General features: G+C 46.6%; 1 protein-coding gene across 2 annotated transcripts in view; it reads right to left on the bottom strand.

Annotated features, from left to right (window-relative positions):
• BRAF (B-Raf proto-oncogene, serine/threonine kinase) overlaps nucleotides 1–27,456 on the bottom strand; it is a 1,813,806-nt gene that overhangs the window by 104,388 nt on the left and 1,681,962 nt on the right. For both annotated transcript variants that reach the window (XM_069628802.1, XM_069628803.1), the window contains one exon: nucleotides 14,250–14,381. In XM_069628802.1, coding sequence (XP_069484903.1) covers nucleotides 14,250–14,381 — 132 coding nt within the window. The remainder of the gene's footprint in view (nucleotides 1–14,249; nucleotides 14,382–27,456) is intronic.

The following is a 27,456-nucleotide window of genomic DNA, read 5'->3' as shown; positions in this document are numbered from 1 at the left end:
GGAGGTTGGTCCCCTGAGCTTGATTTACAAGGTTGTGTCTTGGACTTGACTATTTTACTAGCCCCTTTTTTCTTTTAAGTTGGGGCTGGGACTCTACTTTTAATAGCTGCCTTACCCATGGTCATTATTCTGTTGGGGAATTGCTGTTTATTGTTTATTGTTGCTTGATCTTGAAATTTGACTGTATTTCCGGTTCATCATTACTTCTGGTCTTGTTGGTTGTTCTTTGTACTCTCTTCTTTCTTTTGTATCTTGATTATGTATGCCATCTTTTCTATTTATTGTACCATCTCCTTAATTTTTTTAAAAGCGCCTTGGTGAAGGCGCTCTAGAAATAAAATACACAAACAAACAGAATGGGTGTCCCCATCTACATAGCTGTCCTTTTTACATAAGCCATGTAGTAAGGAGTTTTCTCTGCCCTCTCCTCTACAGCATGGCAGCAGATAGGTCCTGGAATATTCACGACTTCCCTCTTAATGGATTGTGCCATTCTTCATTGACCAACTAAGGACGTCCATTTTGTCACTGAAGTCTTGGCACTTCACCACCACAGATTTTGGGCCACCTGCCGGACCACCACCCCTGTGCAAAAGGTCAAAAAGTATAGGCTTGTTCCCCCTCGTCGTCATACAGCGTCTGCAAGATCATTTTCACTTTTCCTTACAGCTCCATCATGGATTCTTCTTCCTTCTGTGGAATCATAAGGTGCGGATAGTGTTTTCTTGTCCTTTACGTTGCAGCTCTTTTGATCTGGAGTCCAAGCTAAACTCTAATATATCTGCTGACATATGATTGCTATCCAGAGCCTCCACTCGCTCCTCTACTTTCTCCCCCCTTCCTTTTAGTTCTGATCTGGATGCCTGCATACACATCCTCAATGCTTTAATCTGTTTCAGGATATTCATTACATCATATATTGTAGCCATGTCTGCCCCTTGTTTTGGAGCTGGAAACACCACATTTATCTCCTCAATCACCCCAAAGCGTGGATGTGAGCAGGAGATTTTGAGGGTCTAAGCACTTTATGCTCGGTACCGCATTCCTCGCTATGTCTTGCTTGCGATCGGTTCCCCCAGCTTGTTTTGTGAGGTAGGGGGAGGAGCTTCCAGTGTGTGTTTCCATTTTCTGTTGCTTAGGACAATTCTTAGAGGTCGGTCCCATGATTCCTTGTACATTTACAGTTGGTCACAGGCCCACCCATCCATGTTCCCTCCTTTTAACTGGCCCCACCCTCACCTTCAAATGTGCCTCGGGAGGCTGGAGGCCTCGAGAGTCCTCTCTAGTCACATCGTTGAACTGGGCGTTTTAGGTGGGTAGGAGGGGAACCGACCAGCCACTTCACATCAGTACCTGGTTCAACAGCACTGCACTGGGGAGCAAGCTCTCCCCTGAGGTCTTGGGCTACACCCATCCCTCTCCTGCGGCCAGCTTGTCTCTCCTTCCTACATCTCCCTGCAGCATATCTGGTTTTCCTCTAATTCGACCGCATGTGTCTCCCTGGGTGCCAGACCGTGCAAATGGATCTTGCTGCTCTGTCTCAATGTCATCTGATCAGGGGCTAGCACATGGCTCTTCTACTCGCTTCCTCCTCATCGATCTCGCCGCCACCTGGGGGCCCATCATCTGATGAGAGGCACGCTTTTTCTCTCCGCCCCGCTACTTGTGGCAGTTACTAGTAGTGGCACAGTACAAGCGGCTGCTCTGGTACACATTGAGAGATTTCACCTCAGTTAAGTCTACTAAATGGGGGAGGGGGGCAGAGAAGGATCACACAGCCTCATCAGCTTTGGTTGTCTGGGGGAGTGGTTTCCTCACTATGCATCAGGGCTTTCTGAGGAGCTTCGCATTCAGGCAGCCACCTTGCCTGCATACCATACTAGTCTCCAGAACAGGACATTTTTATCTCCTGCAGTGTTTTGGGATCTTAGATGCTTAAACTTTCAGGATTAATGCAAGAGTATTGACAGAGGAATGTGCATGTCTAGCACGCTTGATGCTGGAGCATCAGTATCCAGAGAAGAAGTAGGCAAGACATGGGCCACCCCTGTGTTATGAGAAGACTTGGGGTATCCTTAACAGAAAATGGTGCTGTAAGCACCAGCCTTTTTTGGGTTGCGGCTTAACTGCAACAGGCACCATGAATCCCATGGAATGGAAGGGTTCCATTTGATAATTCTGCATTTTGAAGGCCACACACACAAAAAGACAGACCTTTTCAGCCGATATTGTGCAGCCTTCAAATACAGAATTATTACTTTCAGGGGGGAATTCTCTCCTCTGGTGCACTCTGCCAGATGAACCCCAGGCCTTGCCAACCCACACCCTCTCCCGTGCTGGAATTGGGGGAGGGTTCCAACCCCTACCCCTTCCCTTGCCATAAAAAACAGTCCTCCACAGACACACACAAACACAATTACACTAACCTACTCCCCATACCCCTTTGCTACCCCACTGCCCCCTTTCCACTTACAGACATGCCCTCTCAAAACCCACACAGACACACACTTAACTTACATACCCATTCCTTCATTCTTCCGGCCTGACAGTGCCCATCTGCCCCTCCGTGCACAGCAATTTAGAAAGGCCGCTTCTAGTGGTCTCAAAGCAATCTTTCTAAATCAACCTTTTTTTCTATTTTTTCAAATTGATTTCTTCACTAGATATCAATGGAAGCTATTATTTGGAAGACTTTCAGAAGATTCTAGACTTCAGAGTCTCATAGCGGAACATGGGACAATACTACTGTGTTAGCCCTGGTGGGATGTATGATGATAATTTTGTTAATCAAAATTAATACCAGAGACAAACAAATTACTTACCACTCAGTAATGTTCTTTCTGATGAACGTTCCTCCAACAGATTCCTCATCTTTGATAGACTCCTAAAGCAGTACAATAATCAGGAGAAAGGAGGGTAGCAAAGACACTGCCTAAACCTGAAAACTCCGTAGGACAGCCCTGCCAAAACAAGCGTCCTGACTAGACATAGAATTTAAACAGTAATCCTTAGCAAACATGTGCAACGAAGCCCAAGTAGCCACTTGGCAGATATCCAGAACCTGGTCTCCACATTGAAGAGCAGAGGTGGCAGCCATACCTCTGGTGAAGAGAGCTTGAGATCCTTAGGGACCTCCTTGCCAGTCAGATCATAGCATTTTTAAATGCAGAGAACTATCCATTGAGACAGGGTATGTTTCGTCGTAGCCCTGCCAGCTCGGGCAACAGCGTAACCAACAAAAAGCTGGTCATCAGTTCTGGCCACTATTGTCCAAGAGTCTTAGAACTTGTGGGCCTGCACCTGATCCAGCCGCTGGAAATGCTCCTGTGCCTTTGAAGGATGAAGCGGAGGAAAGTAGACAGGCAGATGGATCTTTTGATAGACCCTCCTTCCTTTCGAAGGTGCTCTCCAACAATCAAAGTCACATTTTACTTGGCGAAAACCAAGTAGGGAGGTTCGGTTCTAGGTCAAAGTTTCGAATGCAAAGGATTGAATTACCAAAGGGTTGAATCAAAAGGACCGAAAACCCAAAGGGTTGAATTTTTATTTATTTTTTTTATTCTCTTTTTTGGGGGGGGTGGGGGTTCCCCCCACAAACCCCTTTTATTGTGGTAAAAAACACTTTTTTTTCCAATACGGAAACCCACAAAAAAATATATAAAAAATAAATAAATAAATAAATAAATCGACCCTTTTGTTTTAGGTCAAATTGACTCGACCCTATGGAATTCGATCCTTTTGGATTCGAACCTTTAACCGGACACCGGGAGGTTCAACTGACAACACCTGGAGCTCAATCACCAGTCAAGGGGAAGTGATAGTGACCAAGAAAATCAACTAATCACCTTAAGGTTGAGCAATCTTAACGAACAAGAATGAAAGGGCTCAAACGGAGCACTCATTAAAACATTAACTGTAAATTTAAATCCCACTCTGCTAGCGTGGGAGGAACAGATTATAAGGAGAAATTACCTTACCGTAATGTTCTTTCTATGGATTCTTCTCCCGCAGATTCCTCATCTGATTGATATTCCCTCCAGCTTTGCCGCTTTAGAAACATTTTCGATAGTTGGCATAGTGGACCTCGTCCTTCGATCCGTCTTGCTCGGCGTCTGGTCGTCGGCTCTGGACGCATAGTCAGGCGTCATAAGCAGCGCGTCACTACGCCCCAACCTCAGTTCCCCCTTTTTTCCAGTGCACCACACACTGCATAGGAAGACAGAGAGAACACACGGACTAATGAGCCCTTTAAAAAGAAGTAATATAGGTCTCCGAAGGAGGAACAATTGAAAAACAACACTATGAGTAGTGTTACAAAAATGTTTGTTTTCAGACTGTGGCAGGAAGATGGAAAAACTGACACAAAGGACCATCACCAAGTCAACGTCTTTTTTTAAATAGAAAGATGTGCACCAACCACTGACTTTCTGAAAGGGGATGGAAGGGAGGGGGGAGGATGAAGAATCTGAGGGAGAAGAAATCATAGAAAGAACATTACGGTAAGGTAATTACTCCTTCAATGGATTGCTTTTCTCACAAAGATTCCTCATCTGTTAGACACCCAAAGCAGTAACGAAGGAGGCAGGCAGAAAGTCATACTAAGACATTTTGCAGCACTGCCCTGCCAAAACACGCATCAGAAGTGTGAGCCATATCTGGGCTATAATGCTTTGCAAAGGTATGCAAAGATGACCATGTCGCAACGCGACAGATTTCCTGGACAGGGACCCCCCCCTATCGAATGCGGTGAATGTAGAGACCCCTCTCTTGTGGAATGGGCCTCAATGCTACTGGCAATTCTTTCTCAGCGGTCATTAATCTATGCAGAGAATTATCCAACAGGATAAAGTCTGCTTCGTTATGGGCAGGCCCTTACGAGCTAAGGAAAAAGCCACGAAGAGCTGGTCAACTCTCCTGAAATCAGCTGTCCTGGCGAAATAGTATCTCAACGCCCTCTTAGGGTCTTGACGATGTAATCGTTCCTCATGCTTAGAAGGATGGGGAGGATAGAAGACCGGAACGTCGATGGACTCTGACAAGTGAAATTCTGATCCGACCTTGGGGAGGAAGCCAGGCCTTACCCCAAGAGAAACTTTCTCCCGGAAAAAGGGCAGAAAGGGTGGTTTACAGCATAAAGCCTGTAGGTCACTGACCCACCTAGCAATGCAATAGACACCAAGAAGGCGGTTTTCAATGAGAGAAGCCGTAAAGGACAAGAGTGCATAGGCTCAAAAGGAACCGCAATCCGAAACATAAGAACCAGATAAAGATCCCAATCTGGGACAACAAAGGGAGTTGGCGGAAATTTATTTACAAGACCTTTCAGGAATTGTGCCATTACCAGGATAGTTAAAAATTAACCTTGATCCGGGGATCTCTTGAACACAGACATACCACCAAATATCCATTGACTGCAGTGACCTGAAGGCCTGCAGAGGTCAGTGACAGAAGGAACTTCATCAATGCAGTGTTGGGGCAAGAGATGGAGTCAATCTCGCGTTCCCTGCACCTCGCCTCAAATCGTCTCCATCTGCACACGTACAAGGATCTTGTAGACGGTCTGCGTGCAGCCAGCAATACCTGAACTACTTCCTCAGAGAGGTCCCAGTCATATCTCATCCTCTCAAGAGCCACGCATATAGGTTGAGGTATTCTGGGGTCGGATGGCATATCCAACCTTCTGACTGGGTTAGGAGACCCGGGTGCCGAGGCAACCAGTGAGGTGGACATATCCAAGAGGTCGGAGTACCACGTTCTCCTTGCCCAGTCCTGGGTGGTCAAGATCATGGTCGCTCGAAACCTCTTCAACCTCTGGAGAACCCATGGAATGACAGGAATCGGTCGGGACGCGTAAAGGAGAGAGAAGGTCCAATCCACCAGAAACACGTCCCCGTTTGCTGGGAATTCACCAGAAATGTGTGCCCCAATGCACCGTTCGCTGGGAATTCCTTCGAGCAGAAGAGTTCGTATTTCATGTTGGATTCCGTTGCAAACAGATCCACTGCTGGGGTACCCCAGAGAATGAAGACCTCCTCTAGGACTTCTTGGCACACTTCCCACTCATGTGAGACCGTGCTCTGCCTACTCAGAGCATCCACCAAGTTCTTCACTGTGCCGGCCAGATGAACTGCCAAGACTGAGATCCTGTTCTCCAGCAACCAGAATGAAAGCATCATCGCTTCCGTTCAGAGGGGGCTGGAGTGCACACCACCTTGCTTGCTGAGGTAGTGCATCGCACTGTGTTGTCTATCAGAACAAGGACATTCTTTTCCTGCAGAGACTGGGCGAACGCTTTCAGGGCTAGCCTGATAGCACGCAAATCCAGCCTGTTGATGTGCCATCTATCTTCTGTCGTTGTCCAGAGGCCGCTCACCTGCAAATCCTTGCAGTGAGCGCCCCAACCCTTCAAGGACGCATCCGTGACCACTCGGGTCTGAGGCCAAGCAGGCCAGAAGGGATCCCCCGCCAAAAGACTGTTGTGGTCCACCCACCAGGACAGGTCGTTGACCACTGACGCAGACACTGAGGAGATGGAGAGCTGAGGTACTGAGACCACTGATCTCTCAGTAATCATTGCAGGGATCTCATGCGCAACCTTGCCTCTGGCAGTAGAAAAATGCAGGAAGCCATGAGGCCTAGGAGGCAGAGGAAGGAAGCCGCTGGTAGAGTGGCATTTTTCCGGAATAAAACCACCATCTGCGTCAAGCGGACTACTCTCTCCTCAGGGGGAAAGGCCTTCCTCACCTGGGTATCTAGGACTGCTCCAATGAACTGAAGCCGTTGGACTGGTGTCATGTGGGACTTCTTTAAGTTTAGGGAGAAGCCCAACCTGTGCAGCAGCGAGCAGGTGTCCTGTAGATGGGACAAGACTTGCACTACAGACTACCCTCGGAGCAGCCAGTCGTCCAGATAGTGAAATACGTGGACTCCAGATCTCCTGAGGTGAGCCGCAACTACCGCCATGAGCTTGGTGAAGACCCTTGGAGCGGAGGTAAGGCCAAAGGGAAGCACCTTGAACTGATAGTGCACATCAACAACGGTGAACCTTAGGAACTTCCTGTGCTTTGGATGGACTACATGGAAATAGGCGTCCTGTAGGTCTATGGACACCAGCCAGTCCTGAAGTTGGAGAGCGTGGAGAATCTCTTAACGTCACCATCCTGAATTTGTCTTTCCTCTAGAACTTGTTCAAGGCCCTGAGGTCCAGAATGGGACAGAGACCTCCTCCCTTCTTGGGCACTAGGAAATAACAGGAATACCAACCCGATCGTCTCTGCTCGGGAGGTACCTCTTCCACGGCACCCTTCAGCAACAGGTCTCTCAGTTCTTCCTGGAGCTCCTGTCCCGGTTGGATTGGAGGTAGGCGTGGTCCGTCTAGGTAGACTATAACCCCATTGAATGAGCTGTAAAGCCCAGGCATCGTAAGTAATTCACGGTCACTTGAGCAAGTGCTCCGTCAACTGTCCTCTAACCGGTGCGCTGTGAGAGGGGAAATCAAAGCGGCTTCGGAGGCTGGACTGCCCCCCCGCTGCTGGCACTGCTTGTTGACATCTAGAAGCCCCTCTGTCCCTTCCGGAGCGTGTGAAACGTTTCTGCCCTTGCCTGGCTGGTGGGACATGCGCTCTTCTGCCATAAGGAGAATATCTCCTGTAGTACTGTGCCCTAATGGCGAAGATAAAATCAGGTTTGGCCGTCTGCACAGCTAGGCCTAAGGATTTGGCAGCGAGTTTTGATTCCTTGAACTTCAAGGAATCGTCGGCTTTGTGGCCGAAAAGAAGATCGCCCTCTTAGGGCATGTCCAAAAGTTTTACTTGGACGTTAGGTGAAAACCTAGAGGTCTTCAAGTAGGCCTGCCTTCTCAGCGTTATGGACGAAGCCATAGATCGGCCCACATAGTTGGCGATGTCCAGACCCATTTGCAGCAACTGCTTGGCCACTTCCTTCCCATCCTCCACTAGTTGTAGGAAGCCCTCGCGCATCTCTCCTTCCGGGATATACTGGGCAGCATTTTCCACCGCCGTCCATAGACAGAAGGAGTATTTGGCAAAACTGCTTGCCACATTGGTAGCTTTGAGGGCCATGCTACCTGAAGTGAATGCCTTCTTTGCCAAGGCATCTACTTTTTTTGCTTCTCTGTCTCGGGGCAGAGTCAATGTAGATGATGCAGGTCTTGAAGAGACTGTAGCAGCTTGCATAACAAGCCCCTCTGGGGAAGGGTGAGAGGAGAGGTATGAGGGGTCTTCTCTAGCCGGCTTGTACTTCCTGGAAACGATGGAGCCGACGTGAGGAATGGAACATGGGGTTTGCCATAGAGCTGTCAAAGGATCGGCAATGGCCGGGTTCAGAGGCATATTCCATTCAGTGACAAGACCTTCCTCTAGGATGTTGGTAAGGTCATAACCTTCGGGGGTGCCACTGTTGAGTGCAATCCTAGGGTGTCAATAACCCTTTTTACAAGAGGGCCCTGTATTTAGTTACATTGTGAAGATAGGGCTGGGTCTGCTGAAACTCTAGCTCAGGCTAAGTGTCCAGACCACTAGCGTCTTGAGAGGCCTTGAGCTAGTTGTAGAAGTTTACCTTGGTCGTCCAAATAGTTGACCCCACCTAAACCCAAGAACATTGGGTCGGCATCTTGGTCATTGGTGTCGTGATTGCTGAAGATACCTGTCATGGTCTAGAAAAATTTGTACCGGGGTTGTGGTGTAAAGACTTTGTCGACAACCGTCGACGTCAAGGGTTTGTCTTTCGGCGCTGTGATGGTGGCTGTCGGGGTCGACCGAGACGCCGTATCGTCGACATCCTTGGACGGATGGGGGTAATCTGGCTTCCATAGTATTTCTTTCGACGTCGAAAGATTAATCGGCGTCGAAATAGTCAGTACTGGGTTACTAAAGGGTTCGGGTACACCAAGCGCTGCTCTTCGCTCCGAGGCAATGGCGGGAGCCGCGCCGACTGCAACATGCTGCTTGAACATTTCAAGCATTAAGGATTTAAAATACTCCCACTCCTGGCAGGTGGTAGCCTCAGCCGACGGCTTACCTTTTTCTGCCGACGACTCAGAATCCCGACGATGGTGGTGGCGCCTTTTCTTTTTTCGGGACGAGGAAGAGTGGCTCCTCGAGTTAGGCCTTTTCTTCTTCCACCAGTGTTTTTCTGGGGTATACACTCAGTTTTGGCATCTGAGGACCGCACCGTCAACCCACGCCAGAGATTCTAAGGGCGGTCGGCCCAAAGCGAGTTTTGCAGCTCGCTCGCAAAGAGATTTCTGCTGCATCTTGGCACACTACAGACACCCATCCGTCCCGTGACCCATGCCGAGGCACCAGAGACAACTTGTGTGGGTCGGCAAGGGACATCTTGGTGTCACAATCAGTACACCACTTGAAACAGGACACTGGTACGACTGACCTCTCGCGTCGAGGATTTACGAAAAAAGAACAGTTTACTGACAAAAACGTTGAAGACTCGAAAGCTCTGTGTTCTTAAAGCAGCATGCGGAAAATAAACTGAGGTCGGGGCGTAGTGACGCATTACTTGTATGATGCCGGACATCACGTCCGGTGCCGATGACAGGATGCTGAGCGAGACGGATCGATGGTTAACGGCCGATTCAAGGTCCACTACGCCCCCTATCGAAAATGTGTTTGAAGCACCGAAGCTGGAGGAATATCTATCAGATGAGGAATCTGTGGGAGAAAAGCAATGCATTGAAAGACTCAGGAATTGAATGACTGTGAAGATCATGAAAAGGGAGCCTATTTCCTAGGTCCCTGTGAAGACTGAAATGGCCGTAAAATACCCCTTCACCATACCAATCTGCAGGCCTGTCCAGGCCAAAGACAGAAAAAATTCCAACGCTGAGGATGTGGAGCAAGTAAAAGCGTTGAGATCCCTCTCTCAGCACCAAGCGGAAAACTTACGCCATTTGCAGGCATAGATGGACTTGGTGGCAGGACTTCTAGAAGAGAATGTCCTACAACAGATCCCATTCCTTATACCTTAGGCTTTCAGCAACCAGACATGAATGTTCAAGCGGCAGAGGTTCAGGTGCAGTTCCTTCGACGCCCCCGCCCCCCTCCTACACCCGAGTCGAGAGGAGGTCCATCCTCTGCGGCAGACACCAAGGAGGGCAGTTGTCCAGCAACTCTGGGGGTACAACATTCTTCAGGCCCAGTCCAGAGCAATCAAGATCATCGTGGACCTGAACAGGCGCAGTCTCCTCAGAACCAATGGCATGACAGGGATCAGCAGGAATTCAAAGAGCAGGATGAAGTTCCACTCGACTGTCAGGGTGTCCCCCAGAACTTCCTGACATGGGAACTCCAGGGTGCAGAACAACTTGCATTTCCTGTTCACACTGGAAGTAATGAGGTCCACTGGAGGAGTAGCCCAATGGGAAATAAAAACCTGCAGAGCTCCCACTCATGGGTGGTTGAAGACTGTCTGCTCAGTGCATCCGCCAACACATTCTCCTTGCGGGCCAGATGCGTTGCAGTCAGAGACATTCTGATCTCCACAGCCCAGAAACACAACCACATTGCTTCTCTATACAGAGGTAAGGAGCCCACGCCACCCCGCTTGTTGAGGTAATGCATGGCCACAGTTTGTCAGTTGGGAAGAATGCCATCTTGCCCTTTACATAGGGGAGGAAATCGACCAGGGCCAGCCTGTCCGCACTCAGCTCCAGTAGATTGATGTGATTGTGGCACCCTGATGGGGACCAGTCTGCTTACCACAAGGTCTTGGAGGTGAGCGTCCCTGCCCTTAAGGCAAACATTTGTGACTAGAGTCAATTTTGGCCAAGGTTGACAAATCATTTAACACTTCAAGGGGTAGTGCTTTACGGACCACCAATGCAGGTCTCTGGATTCACTCTCCGAGACCAGTAGAAGGTTTAATGTTTGTCCCTGAAATAGAGACCACTGTAAACTCCTAAACCACTGTATCGACCTCATGACCAGTCGGGCCTCTGGCACTACTAGGACGCAGGAGACCATAAGATCCAGCAAGTGCAGAAATGCCAAGGCTGGACCTTCTGTCTGTGGCTGGAAAACCTGGACCATCTTGCAGATGTTCGCAACTCTGTCCTCGGGCGGGAATCCCCAGCCCAGGTGATTGTCCAAGACTGCTCTGTTAAATCGGAGGGAGTGGGATGTCCAAACCTGAGAGTACTTAAAGTTCAGTGAGAAGTTCAAGTTGTGCAACAGGCTGCATGTCTGGTACATGTGTGCCGACACTAGTACTGGGAATCTGGGAGCGGATGAGCCAGTCGTCCAGATAAGGGAAAAAAGTCATGCCTTCCCTTCTCAGTCGAGCCGACCACAACTGCTAGCAACATGGTGAAAACCATAGGTGCCGAAGAAAGTCTGAAAGGTAGGACTACGAGCAGGTAGTGAACCCCCCTACTTTGAATCTCAGGTTACTCCTGTGTTTCTTGTGGATTGCCACATGGAAGTAAGCATCCTGGTTATCCTGGGAGACTAGTCAGTCGTTCACTGGAGGATATGGACTGGAGTGACCATGTTGAACTTGTCCTTGCGAAAGTACAGGTCCAGAAGCCGCATATCCAGGGTGGGTCTCAGACCACTGTCCTTTTTCAGCACCAGAAAATAGTCTGAGTACCAACCCCTGACTCGTTCTGAGCAGGGTACTAGTTCTATGGCCCCTTTTGCCAGAAGCTAACATATCTCTTCTAGCAGGAGAGGTTCCGGAGGCTAGTGTTGGTGACATAGGGGATGGTCTGGAGGACAACGGGCAAAAGGGAGTCTGTACCCCTGTTGTACGACCCAGGCTACGGAGGTGGCATCTTTCCATTCCTCCCCAAACAGGGTTATCTTACATGCCACAGGCATGAAGTCCACTTCAGAGAGGCTTCCCGTCAGCGGTTGCAGATGGCACAGCGGCGGGGAAAGCAACTCCTCAGAACGCACCCCTGCCCGACCCTTGTAAGGACAATGCTGCCCTTGCTTGTCTGATGGAGCTTGGCCTCTACTGCTTTAGGCATAGGTGGCGAAGGGGCGAAAACCCCTTGTACTGCCTGCTGGGCTAGCTAGCCGCTGTTGCTGGATTGCCAGTCCTAGGAAATTTGTGGTCAAATTTAGGCCATTGAAGCGCATGTCCAGAAGTTTCTCCTGGACGTCTGTAGCAAAACTGTATGTCCTGAGCCAAGGGAATCTGTGCCAGGTGGTGCTCGTGGCAATCTTACTTTCAATGCAGCCCCCCGTATCAAGACCAGACTGTAGGATCCTGCAAGATGCTCCTTTGCCGGCTCTGATCAGGACCTCAAAACCTTCACGAATCTCCCCTTGAGGAATGTGCTCAGATGCATCTGCCATGACTGACCACCAGCCAAAGCACCAGCCAGCCAAAGGAGAACGTGGCCAAAGCACGAGGCATTTACACAGCAGAGACCAAGGCTTGAAGACCTGAAAATCTTCCTTCCCCATGCATCCATTCTCTTTCTCTCCCTATCAGGTGGCAAAGACAGGAAGGACTTGGTTTTAAGGTTCGTCCTAGTGGCCTGGAGCACCATGCTTTCAGGTGAAGCAAGGGTAGAAAGAAAGGAACATCGGGTCAAAGAGTGCTGGCCTGTGCTTCTTCGCCAGGTCGTGGACAGCCGAGGACTGAAGCCATTCTGGCCCCCAGTTCCAGCACTGACCCCTCTACTGCCTAATTGAAAGGCAAAACACTCTCCTTCTTTGGACCCATGTCCAGGATGTCAGTAAGCTTGTACTGTACCTTCAGACATGAAGGGGCTTACACAGCCCTAAGGTGTCAACCACCTTTGCCATCAGGCGCTGGAAAGCAGCCTATGTTTTTCCTGGGGTGGCAGCAGGGAGCATCTCTACCTCTGGAGAGGTGTCCAGGCCACCTGCCTCCTGGAAGTCGGCTGCAAGGTCCACCAAGACCCCTTGTTCCCCATAAAATTCCTCCAGGAAGTCCTGACTTCCGCATGGTTGAGGGCTGAAACCCGAATGGAACTGGGCCCCCCTTCTTGATATAAATATCCTTGAAGTGGGAAATGTATGCTCTCCTGGGAAGCAGGTGAAATTCCCTTGCGATTCTGGCTTTGCAAAAGAGGGACCCGAGGTCAGAGGACCAACGTCTCTTGTGGATCCCCTCCCGGCTCATCTAAGCGCGATGAAATCAGTCAGCCTGGCCGAAGCCGGTGCCTTGGTGAAGATGTCAAGCATTTTCATCCTGGATGCCTCGCATTCCTCAGGAATAGATGACAGGGTGCAAAAAGGAACCTGCAGGGTCTCTTCATCCGCGACACCCTTGGAAAGCGAACAAGAATAATGCCTCGCAAAACCACCTATGGATCTTAACCTCTTGGCAGTGATTCTTTTCGTCCTTTCAGACTGGGGGCTGATCCTCAGTGCCACGGTCCGTGCCCGGAGACTTTTAATACCTCTCTCCACAGTCCGCTTAGGGTTTGAAACCGGAGGAATTAATCGGATTCGGCATTGCAACAACTAGGAAGAACGGAACGATTTAGAAACAGTTCTCAAAAATGTCAAAAAAGAGTGCGACAGAAAACATCTTTGGAGTTTTTCCAAATGTACACGCTTTCTATTTAATACCATAGCTCCTGCATTAGGGAACTCTGCCATCATTATAAAGATTGTCCAACATAAACATCGTTGCCACTTTGTCCTGATTACAACAATTTACAACATTAAATCAACTCTTATTGCAATAAAGTTGCCAAATACACCACCCTTCCACTGGTTTCAATCCGATCTCTGTTAATACTGATCAAAAGCTAGGTCTCCACAACTGGGTGCTGTATATCAGGTCTCACCAATGATTTGTATTCCAGCATGACAGCTTTTTTGCTGTAGGTTCTGCCTTTCCTTGTGCATGCTAGCAAGCAGCTGACTTTCTTCATGACCTCCTATTACTGCTGGCTAATGAATGTCACCCAGATATCCATCTCATGTTTCATGGTAATTAATAATTCCCTTTTTCATGCACTCATGCATTGCAGGAGTGACAAAAAAGCTTTGAGCATATTTCCACCTCATTACAGTTGCATGAAACTACACACCAAAGCCAGAGCGTGTTTGTCACCCAGAAATATCCCAAATACCCTGTTCTATCAGAAATGAGGTGCATGCACTCCGAGGCACGTGTCATCTTGGTAGTTTGCAGATGTGCGAAAATGGATGATACACGATTAGGATTTCTATCTCCACAGTACTGGCAATGTGCGGTGAAGCAAGTGAAAAAGCAAGATCAAAACATACCTGGTCCCGGTTGTTGATGTTGGAGTATGGTAATTGTGAAGACATCAGTTCGTAAAGAACAATCCCAAATGCATACACATCTGACTGAAAGCTGTAAGGGTTTTTATCCTGCATCCTAATCACTTCTGGAGCCTGTAAGGGTAAAGGGAATTGGAAATAAAAAATCTGAAAAAAATAAAGGAAACACAAACAGTTTCTGCTTCATTTAGCAGACAGAACGGTACTGCCTAAATAAATTGAATTTTTCAGACTTGAGAGTCATCCCAAGCCTCATACAGTTTGGTTAACTCTATCAGATACACTACCAAGCAGACAGTTCCTTAGAGTATCGCTTTATCTATCAAGTTGGATTGATATATTTTTCAGTGTTTTCCAGTGATATCTGCAAAACACAATAAGCCAACATACCTGTGGTGTCCTTGCTTTGCCTTGTATTGCAGCTAAAGCAGTATGTTTAATTATTACCCAGCGAGGTAGAATGTGCCGGGGTTCTAATAGCAATAGAACCCTCAGAGAGGAGCGTGGGGTATTACCGGTCTGGGGCAACCAGACCGGAAATGCCCACCTCTACCCCCTCGGGTTCTATTGCCCAAGTGGTGGTGTTCCACTACTGCTGCTGGGATGCTGAGAGTTCCAGTAGTAACAGAATGAGAGCTGAGGGAGATGGAAGCAATCTTGAGTTTGGAAGCAATCTGGGTTTGCTAAGAAGGCGTAACAAATAAATTGTATTGTATTGTTTATTACTTGTATTGCGCTCCATACCCATAGTTATCAGGGCGCATTGCAGAAGATAACTTACAGCTTAGTTACACACATATAGTAATCACATCCAAAATACATCTTAGTTACAAAGGGGAAATAGATCATATACATAAATACACATATATACACAAACGGCTGGGTAAGAGGTAGGTCAGTCACATGTCTGAGTTTTTAAGCCACGTTATAAAGTTCTGACGGAAGTTAGGATATGATTGATCCACTCGCAGGAGAGGAGGAAGGGAGTTCCAAAGAAGAGCTGCTTTAACCTGAAAACTCCATCCCTCAACTCTAGAGAGTTTAAATCTAGGAACTGTGAGACAGTTAGTGCTAGATGATCTAGTGTATCTAATAGGAATAGATTTGATGAATCTCTCTGAGAGATAGCGAGGAGCCGCCTCATTTAAGCATTTGAATACGAGTGAGGCGACTTTTAGCTGAATTTTTTCTTGAGTTGAGAGCCAGTTGTTTGATTTTCTAGTTTCAGATATATGATCTCTACTTGAGATTCCAAGTGCTGCTCTTAGAGCATTATTGTGGAGACGCTGGATTCTCTTAATGGTTGCCTAGTTGGCTCCAATGTAAAGAGCGTTGCAATAATCCAACTTCGACAGAATTAACGCTCTGGCCAAAGTGATACAGCTATTGTTGGAGAGGAAGGGTTTTTACCTGCTCTGATTAATTTACAGGTGTATGAGGTCGCGGAGGCCATCGCATTAACCTGCTCGTCAAAGGTGAGGGTCGAATCCAGGTAAATGCCTAGAGTTTTCACTTTCGTAGCAGCTGTGATAAGGTTATTGTCCACATTGAACGAGGAGTATCTGCGTCCCAATTTTTTTTTATGGTGGAAGAGGTGCCCAAGATGAGAATCTCCGTTTTATCATCATTCAGGCATAGTCCATGGGTGGCCATCCATGCCTGAATGATGATACACACTGTTCACCAAGGCCAAATCCTTATCGTAATCACTAGTAAGTGGTAGGAGAATCTGGGTGTCATCTGCATAATTAGTGTAGGTGACACCAAGATGGTCCAGATCATAGAAAAGGGGCTTCGTGAAAATGTTACATAACGTCAGAGATACGCATGATCCCTGGGGCACTCCGCAGGTAATGGGGATAGGGTCTGCAGCTGCTGTAGGGGAGAAGACTCTCGTGGTCCTATTGTTGAGAAAGGATTGGATCCACACTATGGCTTCATCAGAGAAATTAGCAGCCGAGTCCAGATGATTGCAAAGAACCTTGTGGTCCATGAGGTCGAATGCAGCTGATAAATCCAGGAGGAGGATTAAGGCTGGTTTTCCTGAGTCCCTGAGCTTGGCAATTTGGGCCTTTAAGTCAATTAAAGCTGTTTTGGTTCTGTGCTGAGGGCAGAAGCCAGACTGTCGAACTCCAAACAAGTGGTTGGATTCCAAATATTTCTGAATTTGTGAGTAGGCCATTTTATGATTTTCAAGAGGAATGGTACAGTAGTAATTGGGTGGTAGTTAGTCGATATGGCTGGGTCAAGTGTCTGTTTTTTAAGTAGGGGTAACACCCAAGATTCTTTGAGATTACTTGGTATGGTGCCCGTGGAAAATGAAGCATTAATTAGTTTAGTGATAGAGGGGGCCAGGTCTCTAGCTGTGTCCTTTATTAGTTGGGGAGGGCATTGGTCTCCCTTACAATTAGAAGGTTTAAGCGTGAGGATAGTTTTTTGGGTCTCGATGATAGAGACTTTAGAAAATTTGAATCGAGGACGGTCAACATTATTCGTGGAAGAAGGCGGGGAGTTATTGTGTGCGCGAGTAGTAGTGAGTGATGCTTTTTTCTTTGTGATTTTAGCTTGTAGAGTTGTAACTTTATTGGCTAACGCTTGCTGTATATTTGAGCACCAAGATTTATCTTTGACACAGTTGTCAGGCGCTAGGGTGGGAGTTTCTAGTTCCTTCAAAATGATAAAAAGATTTTTGTACTCGAGTTAGCTTGAGATATTCTGGCATTATAGGTATCACGTTTGGCCAGTAGTATTTCCTTTTTGTAGAGAGCAGTTATGTTGCTTAGGTTCGTTTTAATTCATCAGAGGGTAGTAATCTCCAAGATACTTCACATTGTCTTTTTTTATACGTAGGGTTTTTAAGTGTGGTGTGTACCATGAGTTGAGGTGAGCTTGAGGCTTACCTTGCCTCATTTTAAGAGGGGCGATATGGTCAAGTGAGGTAGACATTTTATTATACTCATCCACCAAGGCTTACTAAATGCATCTAAATCTTCTCCATGACTCCGTTAGGATTACTACACAACACCACCACATCATTTGATAAAAGATTGGGCACTAAATGTAGCCATTCTACTGACATTTGGGCTGCCTACTGGACAGTGATTGGGATTTAAAGGTTTTCATAAATAAACATGCTCCTATGAACTATGCAGATCATTAATCTGGTCACAAAATGCCTGTATTGCTTACTGGTAAATCCTCATTATACTGAGTCCTTCTCTTCCTCATTACAGTTCTTAATAACCTCAGGTGATTAACCCACAGTGACAGACTATTCATTGAAAGAAACAACAAGCGTCTTTTAAAACTCTCTTTCCTCCCCTTAAATACAGATATCTCTGTACTACCTCCTTAGACAAGCTTAAACATCAACACTAATAATCAGGTATGTGCATATACATACATTTATTTCCTATTTGTTACAGGTTAGACGATTTCCCACCTTATCATGGATTTCTGGAGATCGAATTACTCATTGTTAACTGTAATTTATCACGCCATAGGTCTATACACACAAGTATCTTTTCTAAAAAAACTTATACTGGGGAGTAGGGGTGTGCTCTGATCATTTCACATTGAATCCTACTATTAAAAACATTATGATTTCTCTTTTCCTTAGCCACTGATGCTTCGGATGAAGGTCTCAGGACCGAAGCATGTTAAAAGTGCTAAAAGAATTCCACCACTTGGCTTGGTTGATCTTATAATTTTGAAGTTGCACATCCAAACCTATGTTCATGATTATAACTGATAAGTTTACCAAAATAATCAAAATATTTTTGTCACCAAAATCATGTCATTATAATTAAAAATGTCTATACAATAACTGAATATCTGATGAAGTATATATATGATTCACGAGAGTTGATCAAGGGTGGCATGTCCCGTGGATAGGGTAGCCTCGATTAGTGCATTATTGAACTTGCCAACATCCACCTACAAGACGCCCCCTTGCAACTCCTGCTGAACATGCATAAGTGGCATGCCAGCAGCATGTGTAGCTGCAAAGGGGCTTCCTTCACATTTAGAAGTGCCAAAGCAGATTGCTCACACAAAACTGCAAACTTGATTTTGGGTTCCAAATCTGCTACAAAAGGTTGAGGGTTCATTCATAAATACCTCAAGAAGATGCTGCCTTAAGGATTTCTAATGGACACGTATAGAACTCAAGTTATTCTAATTTTCACAGTGGCTTGTTTGTAATAAAATCAGGAATATCTTTAAATGTGAACAAGCAGTTCAAAATTGCATAACTGTCTGAATACATCCATCTGGTGGCAGTTTGTAATGCAATAATGTAAGCCATGTCTATGTTTGGACATGATGACTGCAGGGATTACACAGTTATACAGCTACATGCAATTGATGTTCTATTATTGTAAGCTTGGTGAACCGGAACAGTCATGGCATGGCATGGCCTGCTGTGTATGACACTTTCTGGGCTGGGTGTACCCACAACAATCATGTTCGGTGCAGCCCAGGAAGACCTCACTTTGACCCCCCTAAGAATGGTTGCACCTTCACCAGGGAAAATAAGCCCTTCTGCTTGGAGGTCCCCAGGGAACCAATGCTTCAAAGTATCCAGTGTTGCACTATGCACACCCTTAGATTTAAGATCAAATATATTAGTTCCATGTCATTTCGTTGTCAGGCATTTCAAAACCTGCAATTTAAACGTGTTTGACAGTTCATCACATTTCTTTTTGTTTTTGGGTGGGGGGCAATAGCCCCATCCTGCACCCATTTTTACCTATACCCAACCACTTATCTGCCCTTTCCCATCCCCCCCTCCCCAAAAATGTTTTGAACTGTGAAACACGTTTAAACTGCAGGCTTTGAAATGCCTGACGATGAAAGAACGTCTTACCAATATATCAATGACTGGAGTTTAATAAAATTGTGAAATACTTATAAGAAGTCTAGGTGCAGGGGAGAATAGACTGTCCTGCCACATGGACAGTAGAACTATAAGAAAAGAAAAAAGTTCCCTAAACAGAGGTCCCCTGAACACTATCGGCTGATAGCAAATGATGTATATATCTGTAGTCAACTTTTTTCTCTCAAGTTCAGAAGAACTTCAATGATATTTAGGAAAGTGAAAATCTTTAGACATAAATTAGTATGCTCCATACATTCTTTCAAGTTAGTCAAACAAATAGTTTTTATGAAATCATAAATCAACATTGATCTTCAAAACATAGAGAGAGGTTAAATCCCCAACGCGTTTCGACAGGTTCTCTCTTCATCAGGGGATTCTTCTTATTACATTTCTATAAACAATTTGAAAAAACAGTTTCAGAATTGTGTCTATATTATGAAGCATTATTAGATACATTATTGTCCGAATTATAGAGCTTATTGTTCCCTGTGACTTTACAATATATAGAAATAGTAACGTATTCCACAGCTTCAACTGTTTTTGATTCTCCTAATCAACAGAGATGACCCTAATTAGTGTAGTGCATTATAATAATTTCATGATCTACACACTAAACAAGAGATAAAGAAACTTTAGAAATACCAAACCTACCTGTCTATTTGTATAGTGCGATAGAGGACACTCCTAAATTCTTTTCGAATTAATCTTGAACATCTGTTGAAAGGAATGAATTCTAAATACAAGTTGTACTCTAAGGAAATCCACAGTGTGATGGAATAAGGTCTAAGGTTAACTAGCCTATTTCCTAGGAGCGTCCAGTCTTATGAGCTATAACTCAAGAAGGTAGCAGTGTATCCCATTATAGGAACGGGCCCAAAGACAATAACGCAGGGAAGAAAATGGCGGCTGGACCGGAAGACTAAATGGCAACCAAGAAGGACGGTGCCTCACTACTTGAAGAGATCCGGGCCATGAGGGCGGACATTGGTGGTAAAGTTGATAAGATCAACACCAGACTTGATTAAATGGAGGAGAGACTACAGTAGGTGGAATACAATCAATCCTCTTTGGACACCTTGGAGACTCAAATAGATGTGAGGATGGGGGAATAGAGAGAAGGTAATCTGACTTTGTTCTGAAACTGGATGACTTTGAAAATCGCCAAAGGAGAAATTATTTCAGACTCTTTGGGATACTAGAGAAGGAGGGGGAGCCCGAAAGGGACCTCAGAAGAACATACATGAAGTCACAAAACTACTCTTCGATGATGATACAATTGACAAAGTGAAAATTGAACAAGGCCATAGGGCCGGTGGCTCGGCTTGAGGCCTGAGGTCGGTTCTGGCACGTTTCTACAACTATCCAGACAAGCTCAAGATTTTGGAGAAGGCCGAGACTAAGGCCCCTGTGATTTTGGGCATGGCGAGAATTACTGTTTTCAGGAACTCTCCTCCCTTACTCTCAAACCAAGAGACGATCGTGCATGCCACTGATGAAATGGCTGCCTGCGAAAGGAGTTAGGTATAGATGGGGATTCCCGTTTTTAATTTCTTTCGAATTGGAAGGTCATAAACAGACTGGTTACAGAGGAAGAAATAAACAGAGTATCGGGAGAGGTGTTGGGCAGGGAAGAGACGACTCTGGGTTTGCAAGGGAAAAATGAAGAAGATGGTGAATTAAGGATCCCAAAAGGAGAAAAATCCCTGGCTCAAGGAAATCTAGGAAGCTCAACGCCTCCCCAGCCAATACATCCTGAACATACTTTCGAATAAGATCCTGATGGAGACATTGGGAATTTCTAGATAGGGCCAAGCTAAATTTTATGGCTTGAAAGGGGAGGGATTGAAGGTGAATGCGAGTTAAATTATCATCAAGGCTAGCACGGCTGGGGTATGTTGAATTGGAGAGGTGCACAGCGGTTTGTTATTATGTTGCTTTTCTCTATTGAAGTTGTGGGGGGCTCAGAGGGGGGGCATTAGAGACTGAGGTGCCTATGTCTGTGGCCTGGAAGTCGGGCTTGTTGTGGTGGTTCGGTACTCGCCTTAGTGATGGTAACTGGGAGGGTCTGGGCTCCTTTTGGGGGGAGGGCAGGGGGGGGTGGGACGGGTTGGGGGGGAAATGGGGAATTTGTACTTATTGTATGGCTCTTGCAATGTTCAATTACGCTTTCATCTACCACACTTTCTGGGGTTAATTTTGATTGAGAAAAGTCGTTGGGGTGTTTTCTTGCTATGGCTGTCTTGGGGGAAGTGACTAAGGGGGACAGTTTACGTGTATGTACTCTTAACGTTAAGGGCCTCAACTCCCCTACTAAGAGGTCTCTGGTCGCCAGAAAATTTAAAAGGTCTGAGATTGATGTTCTATTCCTCCAGGAGACCAAGTACCTGAGGGGTGAGGAACCTAAGATTCCCTGTGGCCAGGTCGGGGGGAATACCGGAGTTCTGGGATATCGAGAAAAGCAGGAGTATGGATTCTGGTTTGTAGAGGACTCAGAATGGAAGTCACCAAAGTGACTTGGAGGGGAGGGCTGTGTTGATCTCTGGTTTGATTAAGAAGATAAGATTTACATTTGCCTCAATGTATGCCCCGAATCAGGGTCAGATGAGATTCCTACAGAGAAACCTAGCGAAGGTAATAAATGAGGGAACGGGTCACCTTATATAGTCAGGGGGAGGGGGGCAGGGAGGGGGACTTTAATGTTTGGATGAATGTCACTTTGGACAGACAGACTAAGCACTCCGGGGGGACAGAAATCCCAGAAACAGAGTTGCAGGGCGTTCGGTGCAGCTATGGAACTATATTGACTGCGGGACATTTGGCGCCACTTACACCCACAAGAAAAGGGGTTCACCTTCTATTGCGCCCCAAATTGTACCTCAATAAGAATAGACTATGTGGCTCAGGGATCGGGGGATTTACCCAGTTATTTGGTCTGATCATGACATGGTATCAGTCGAGATTGGGTGGAGCAGTCTGTGCCTTAGGAACTCTAAATGGAGGTGGAACGAGTCCCTCTGGAAATACCCAGTGTTCAAGGAGGAAATGGAATCAAAGATTGTTTTATCATTAACTACACATGGGAGGTGCGAAAGAGAAATGTCTGGTATGCTGCAAAGGCCACTTGGAGAGGCATGTTGATCAAAGAAGGGGCCCGTAAAATGAGAGAATGCAGCCTAATTGAGAATAGACTGCAGAATAACATAAGAGCTCTGGAAAGGCTAGCACAGTCGTCCAATGGCAGAAAGGAGGACCACATTCAAGAGGATAGGTGATTGAGGGAAGAGCTGAGACTGTTGGAAGAAGGGAAGATAGTCCGTAACACAGTTTTTAAAACAGATATTTTATGAAAAGGGCGATTAGGCGGATGCTCTTCCTGCCGCAAGGCTAAGGGGACACTGGGTTGAGAGATGGGTTTCCGGGATAGAGGGACAGGACTATGGAGGTTTCAGTAGAAGGGATACAGGATGCATTTGTCTGATATTAGGAGGTGTTATATAGGAGTGAAAGGGAGGCTGACGCGGGAGAGATTGAGAATTACTTAAAAGAGATGCACCTCCCATTGTTAACTGCAGACAAGTCCTGTGCCATGGACACTCCAATCACTGGGAGGAGATAAAGAACATGGTAGGTTGTCTCCAAATGGGCAAAGCACCAGGTGAAGATGATTTCACCTCTGGGTTTTACAAAATATTCCTGTCTGTTCTGCTCCCTTTCCTGACAACATTGTTCAATGACATTATGGAAACGGCAGAGCCCCGGACTCGTTTGTACAGGACCTCATCACAGTAATACCAAAGGAGGGGAGGGATCCGTGGCTGTGTGGTTCTTACCGCCTGATCTCTCTTTTGAACATAGATGCAAAGCTATATGCTAGGGTCCTGGCGGCCAGGTTGGAGGGACATCTATCAAGGTTGGTACACTCTGATCAGGTGGGTTTTATCAGAGGCCGACAGGTGGCAGACACAATGAGGAAGTCCTTTCATTTGATTAATGAGGCTCAAGGTTGGCCAGGTGATCCCATGCTTCTCTCTGTTGGTGCAGAAAAGGCCTTTGATAGGGGTGAGTGGGGCTTCCTAGAGGCAGTGCTTACTAAAGTTGGGATAGGTAGGAGATTCATGCGGGGTATACTGTCAATCTACTCATCCCCTAGGGCATGCGTGGTGGTCAACGGAGGGTACTCACGTTGGTTTGGTCTGGGCAAAGGGACGAGACAGGGATTTCCCCGGCTCACTGTGTTCTCTCTTTGGAACCCCTGGCCCACAGGTTGAGAGAGGACCGTCGAGTTGAAGGTTTTGTGGTGGCAGGGAAAAAATACAAAATTGGACAATGCGCGGATTATATGCTCTTGCATATAGTGAACCCATTGACATTGGCGGTTAGTCTGATTGAATAATACGGCTAAATGGCAGGATTTAAAATGAACACAGGTAAATCGGTCTTTTTTTTCCTTGGACGGAAATAGGGATGACGAAATGGGTAATTTCTCCCCTCTAGGAATGAAAATTAACTTGGGAACACTACGTTACCTGGGCATTAACGTCACAACAGACCTGAGTTGACTATATGAGGAAAACGTCCCCACTTTGATGGCCGTATTAGACAAAGAACTGGAGAAATGGAACAAGCCAACCATATCATGGTTGGGGCGTCTGAATGCCCTGAAGATGGTGGTTCTTCCGAAGATCTTATACTTGTTTCAGATGCTGCCCATTCAGATTCCTGATCTCTATTTTAAAGTAACAAGAGGGACCCTCCTAGGATTTCTGTGGCAGGGGAAGAAGCCCCGGGTATCTAATGAGACCATGAGCCCGCCCCCAAAGAACGTGGGGGTGTGGGTCTGCCAGACATACACCTGTATTAAAAGGCCACCCAGCTTAGAATTTTGATTCCACATCTTAGAGCTCAGGGAGATCAACAATGGATGGGATTGGACAACCATCATCTGAGACTCGCTACCGTAGGGGAGTGGTTATGGAGTTCCTAGTGCAAAGTTACCATGTAGGATACGGGAGCATCCCATTTTGGGAACCATTTGGTGTCAGGGGGCGGGATTGAGAGGCGTAACAACGTGGCCTTCACCGTTGGGACAACTTTGGGCACCGGGAGTTAGGGATGCAATTCCGAATCCAGAGAGGTTCCAAACTTGGTTTGAAGCGGGACTAGAGAAGGTTCAACAGATGTGAAAGTATGGTAGGTTTATTACAATAACTGAATTAGAGCAGGACTTGGGAATAGGTTTGCGCTCTATTTTCTCATTCCTACAATTGAAAATGGGTACTAATGAGCGAGGCATGGAGAGGAAAATTACAGGAGCAGCTCACTCCCTTTGAGAAGCTCTTAGATACCGGGTCTAACTCTAAGGGGTTGATTGGGGCACTATAAACTGCTCTGGTGGAGATCAGAAAGGGCTCTACGGACAGGTTGAGAGAGCGGTGGGAGGAAGACCTAGGAATGGAGCTTGACCCTCAAACCTCGCAGAGATTGGGCAAGAGGGCCTTCCAGTCGTCGATTTCATGTCAGTTCAAATTGGTCGCCATTAAGACCTTGCACAGATTTCAATGCAATCCTTTTAGGCTCTCCAGAATGTATCAAAGTGTGAGCCCGACGTGCTGGCATGAATGTGGATCAAGGGCAGAATATTGGCACATGTGGTGGGGATGTCATGTGGTTCAGACTTAACTGGGATGAGGTTTTAAGCTGGTTTAAAGACCTAAATGGGATCATGAGTGTGAAGACCCGATGGCGGTTTTGTTTGATTTACAGGAATCTGAGGGGGGATATATCAGGCTCCCAAAAATGGTCCACAGCTTACTCCAGGCGTTTAGGGCATGTCTGGTGGTGTACTGGAAAAGGGAGTTGCCGCCCGATGGCAAAGAATGGATAAACACAGCCCGGAATGTATACATAATGGAACGCTTAACGGTGGCAATGCACTGAGACCCTAGATCCGGTGAAACGGAATGGTCAGATTTCTGTTGCAGATACATTAACCCGGAGGGTGGGGAACCCAAACCGACTGCTAGAATAGGGGGAGGGCTATGACACATTCAGTACACTAATGGAAAGGAACCGGAGGGGGACCTGCGTATGTGGACAACAAACCCATAGGGAAGGCAGAATAGGGATAAGAAACGTGTGAGTGCCATACAGTTTTTGTTATTGAGCGGGGATGGGAGCAGACACGAGGGTGGTGGGGGATGGGTAGGGGGGGAGGTAGAAGACACATTTCACACTTTATTTGAAAATATGTTTAGTTTCTGTGAATAGCGGACCTACTGCATGAAAAAGTAACCTTTTATAGAAAGTTTTATAAAGAAGAAAAACACATCTTCATTGAACTCAACCATTTGCTGCTGAAATTCTTGCCTGTACGCCCTGTCTTCAAATCCAGAGTGCATCTGTATTCCAAAGTCTGCATTCTCTGCGTTTTCCTTTACAGGGGTCAGTAATTTGTAGTTTTATTAATTGTGTGTATTTTTAGTCTAATTAAAGTCCCTTACTTTTATAGAACTTTGGCTGGGCATTGCTTTTATTTTGGCATTAATGTACTATTGTGTTTGGGTTGCTACTGTGCCAGCTCATGCCCCTATTGAAGAATACAGCCTGCCCTTGGCCCACATTACGGAAGGAGGTAGAGCATTTATGTTATGTCTTGTTTCCCCTTTATCAGTGGATCACTGTTCACTTGGTAGTAGTGTTGGGCTGAGTAGGCGCTTTAGTCACTGCTCAACCTTGTATGGATTGAGTAGCCACAAAGACCTTGAGCTTTAAGCTGACCCAAGTTGGCACCCAAGCCCAGCAGGTTGACATCCATGGTGAGCACACATGGACATGGAGGGTCTAATGTTATTCCAGCAGCTTGGTTGTTCAGATCCAGCCACTACTCGTGATCCTATAAAATATTGGAGTTACAGGGAGTGGTTTGTGATAGTCCAAGAATTCTGGAGCTCAGGGTCATACTAGGTCATATACCAAGGGATCGGGATTCATCTAGGACCATGGCAATACAAACACGGTAGCATACAGAATGCACTCTTAGCCATGACAAAGCAGGCGCCAACCTGCAATTCATGTTGGAGCTTGACGATTCGGAAGTAAAAAACACACTTAGGGTAGTGATAAATGTGGCTTCTGTAAATTCCAGTACCTGGTATGTGAGTAGTGAACACATCTTCAAATTCAGAAGCCAGCTAAAGTGACCTACAAGGAGTCCGTTTCAGGAGTGCCCAACTAGACCTGATGGCAGGATACGCTCAGGTATGGGTGGACAATAATACTCTTTCAGTGTATAAGGGGTATCAAAGGTGCAAGAACCTTGGGGTTGTTGCTCTGTCTCCACCTATATGACGCTCGTCTGAACATCTCCGTGCCTGCGCTTCTCTGCAAGCAAACCTCTTGCCACAAGGAATGCGTCTGCTTCCCTGACTTGAAATCAATGGTGAATGCTCGCTGTTTTGTGGGCAGTGGAGGTTACACACTCCCTTGTGGTCCTGATAAGTTTGGTTGACATTTGAACAGTGTGGTTGATACATTCTGCTTGATGTAAAGGTCTTTCTGGAAGGTTGAGGCTCATTCCACATCTGTCCCTACATGACCACTGCTTTTCTTGGGACTTAGCTGCCTAAAACCCAACCTTGCACTTAAGGGCTTGCAGCAAGGTTTCACCAGTCTGGATGGTGAGTGGCAAGAGAAAGGGGGTGGGGTCGGGACCACAGGTTAAGGATTGGTCTAAGGAACTTGGGGGAATAGTCCCTTTACCTCTCTCCACCCCAGATCCTACATCACATAGCAGGTGGTGGCACCTGATCTTGATTGTCCTACCTCCCAGTCCCCACTACCAATTTCCAAAAATGACACTGGATTACATACCTCCCCTCTTTCTACAGCACCTCCACTGGCAGAGTTTAGGGGACATCTTCCTGAAAGATCTGTTAGCTTGCAATCGTCCAGCTTAATGGGTGTGAGAAACCAGAAGTTGTCTCACTGACTAGTCCCTGTAGATCTGTCATCCAGGTGGCCAGGACACAGCCATTGCTTTTGGCTCCACTTCCTGGGCGTGAACCAGTGCGGGAGGATCACCTGGGTGAGGGGCCTTCGGGGAGTGGGACACCTGATGGCGAGACACAGTATCCCACCCATAGAACACCTTTACTGCGTACTACCAGGTAGGATACCTGGGAACTGTAAACCGCAGCTCCCTATACGAACACTTCCAAACAGACAGCCCACTCTCGGAGAAAACAGACTCATACCCGAGCATTGTACCTGACATGTCTGACTACTATGGTCAGGCAAAGTCAGGCAATTACT

The sequence above is a fragment of the Ambystoma mexicanum genome, chromosome 12 (assembly GCF_040938575.1).
Source record: "Ambystoma mexicanum isolate Mex_15411 chromosome 12, UKY_AmexF1_1, whole genome shotgun sequence".
NCBI lineage: Eukaryota > Metazoa > Chordata > Amphibia > Caudata > Ambystomatidae > Ambystoma > Ambystoma mexicanum.
The sequence above is the reverse complement of the archived record's forward strand: the minus strand, read 5'-3'. Positions and strand labels throughout refer to the sequence as shown.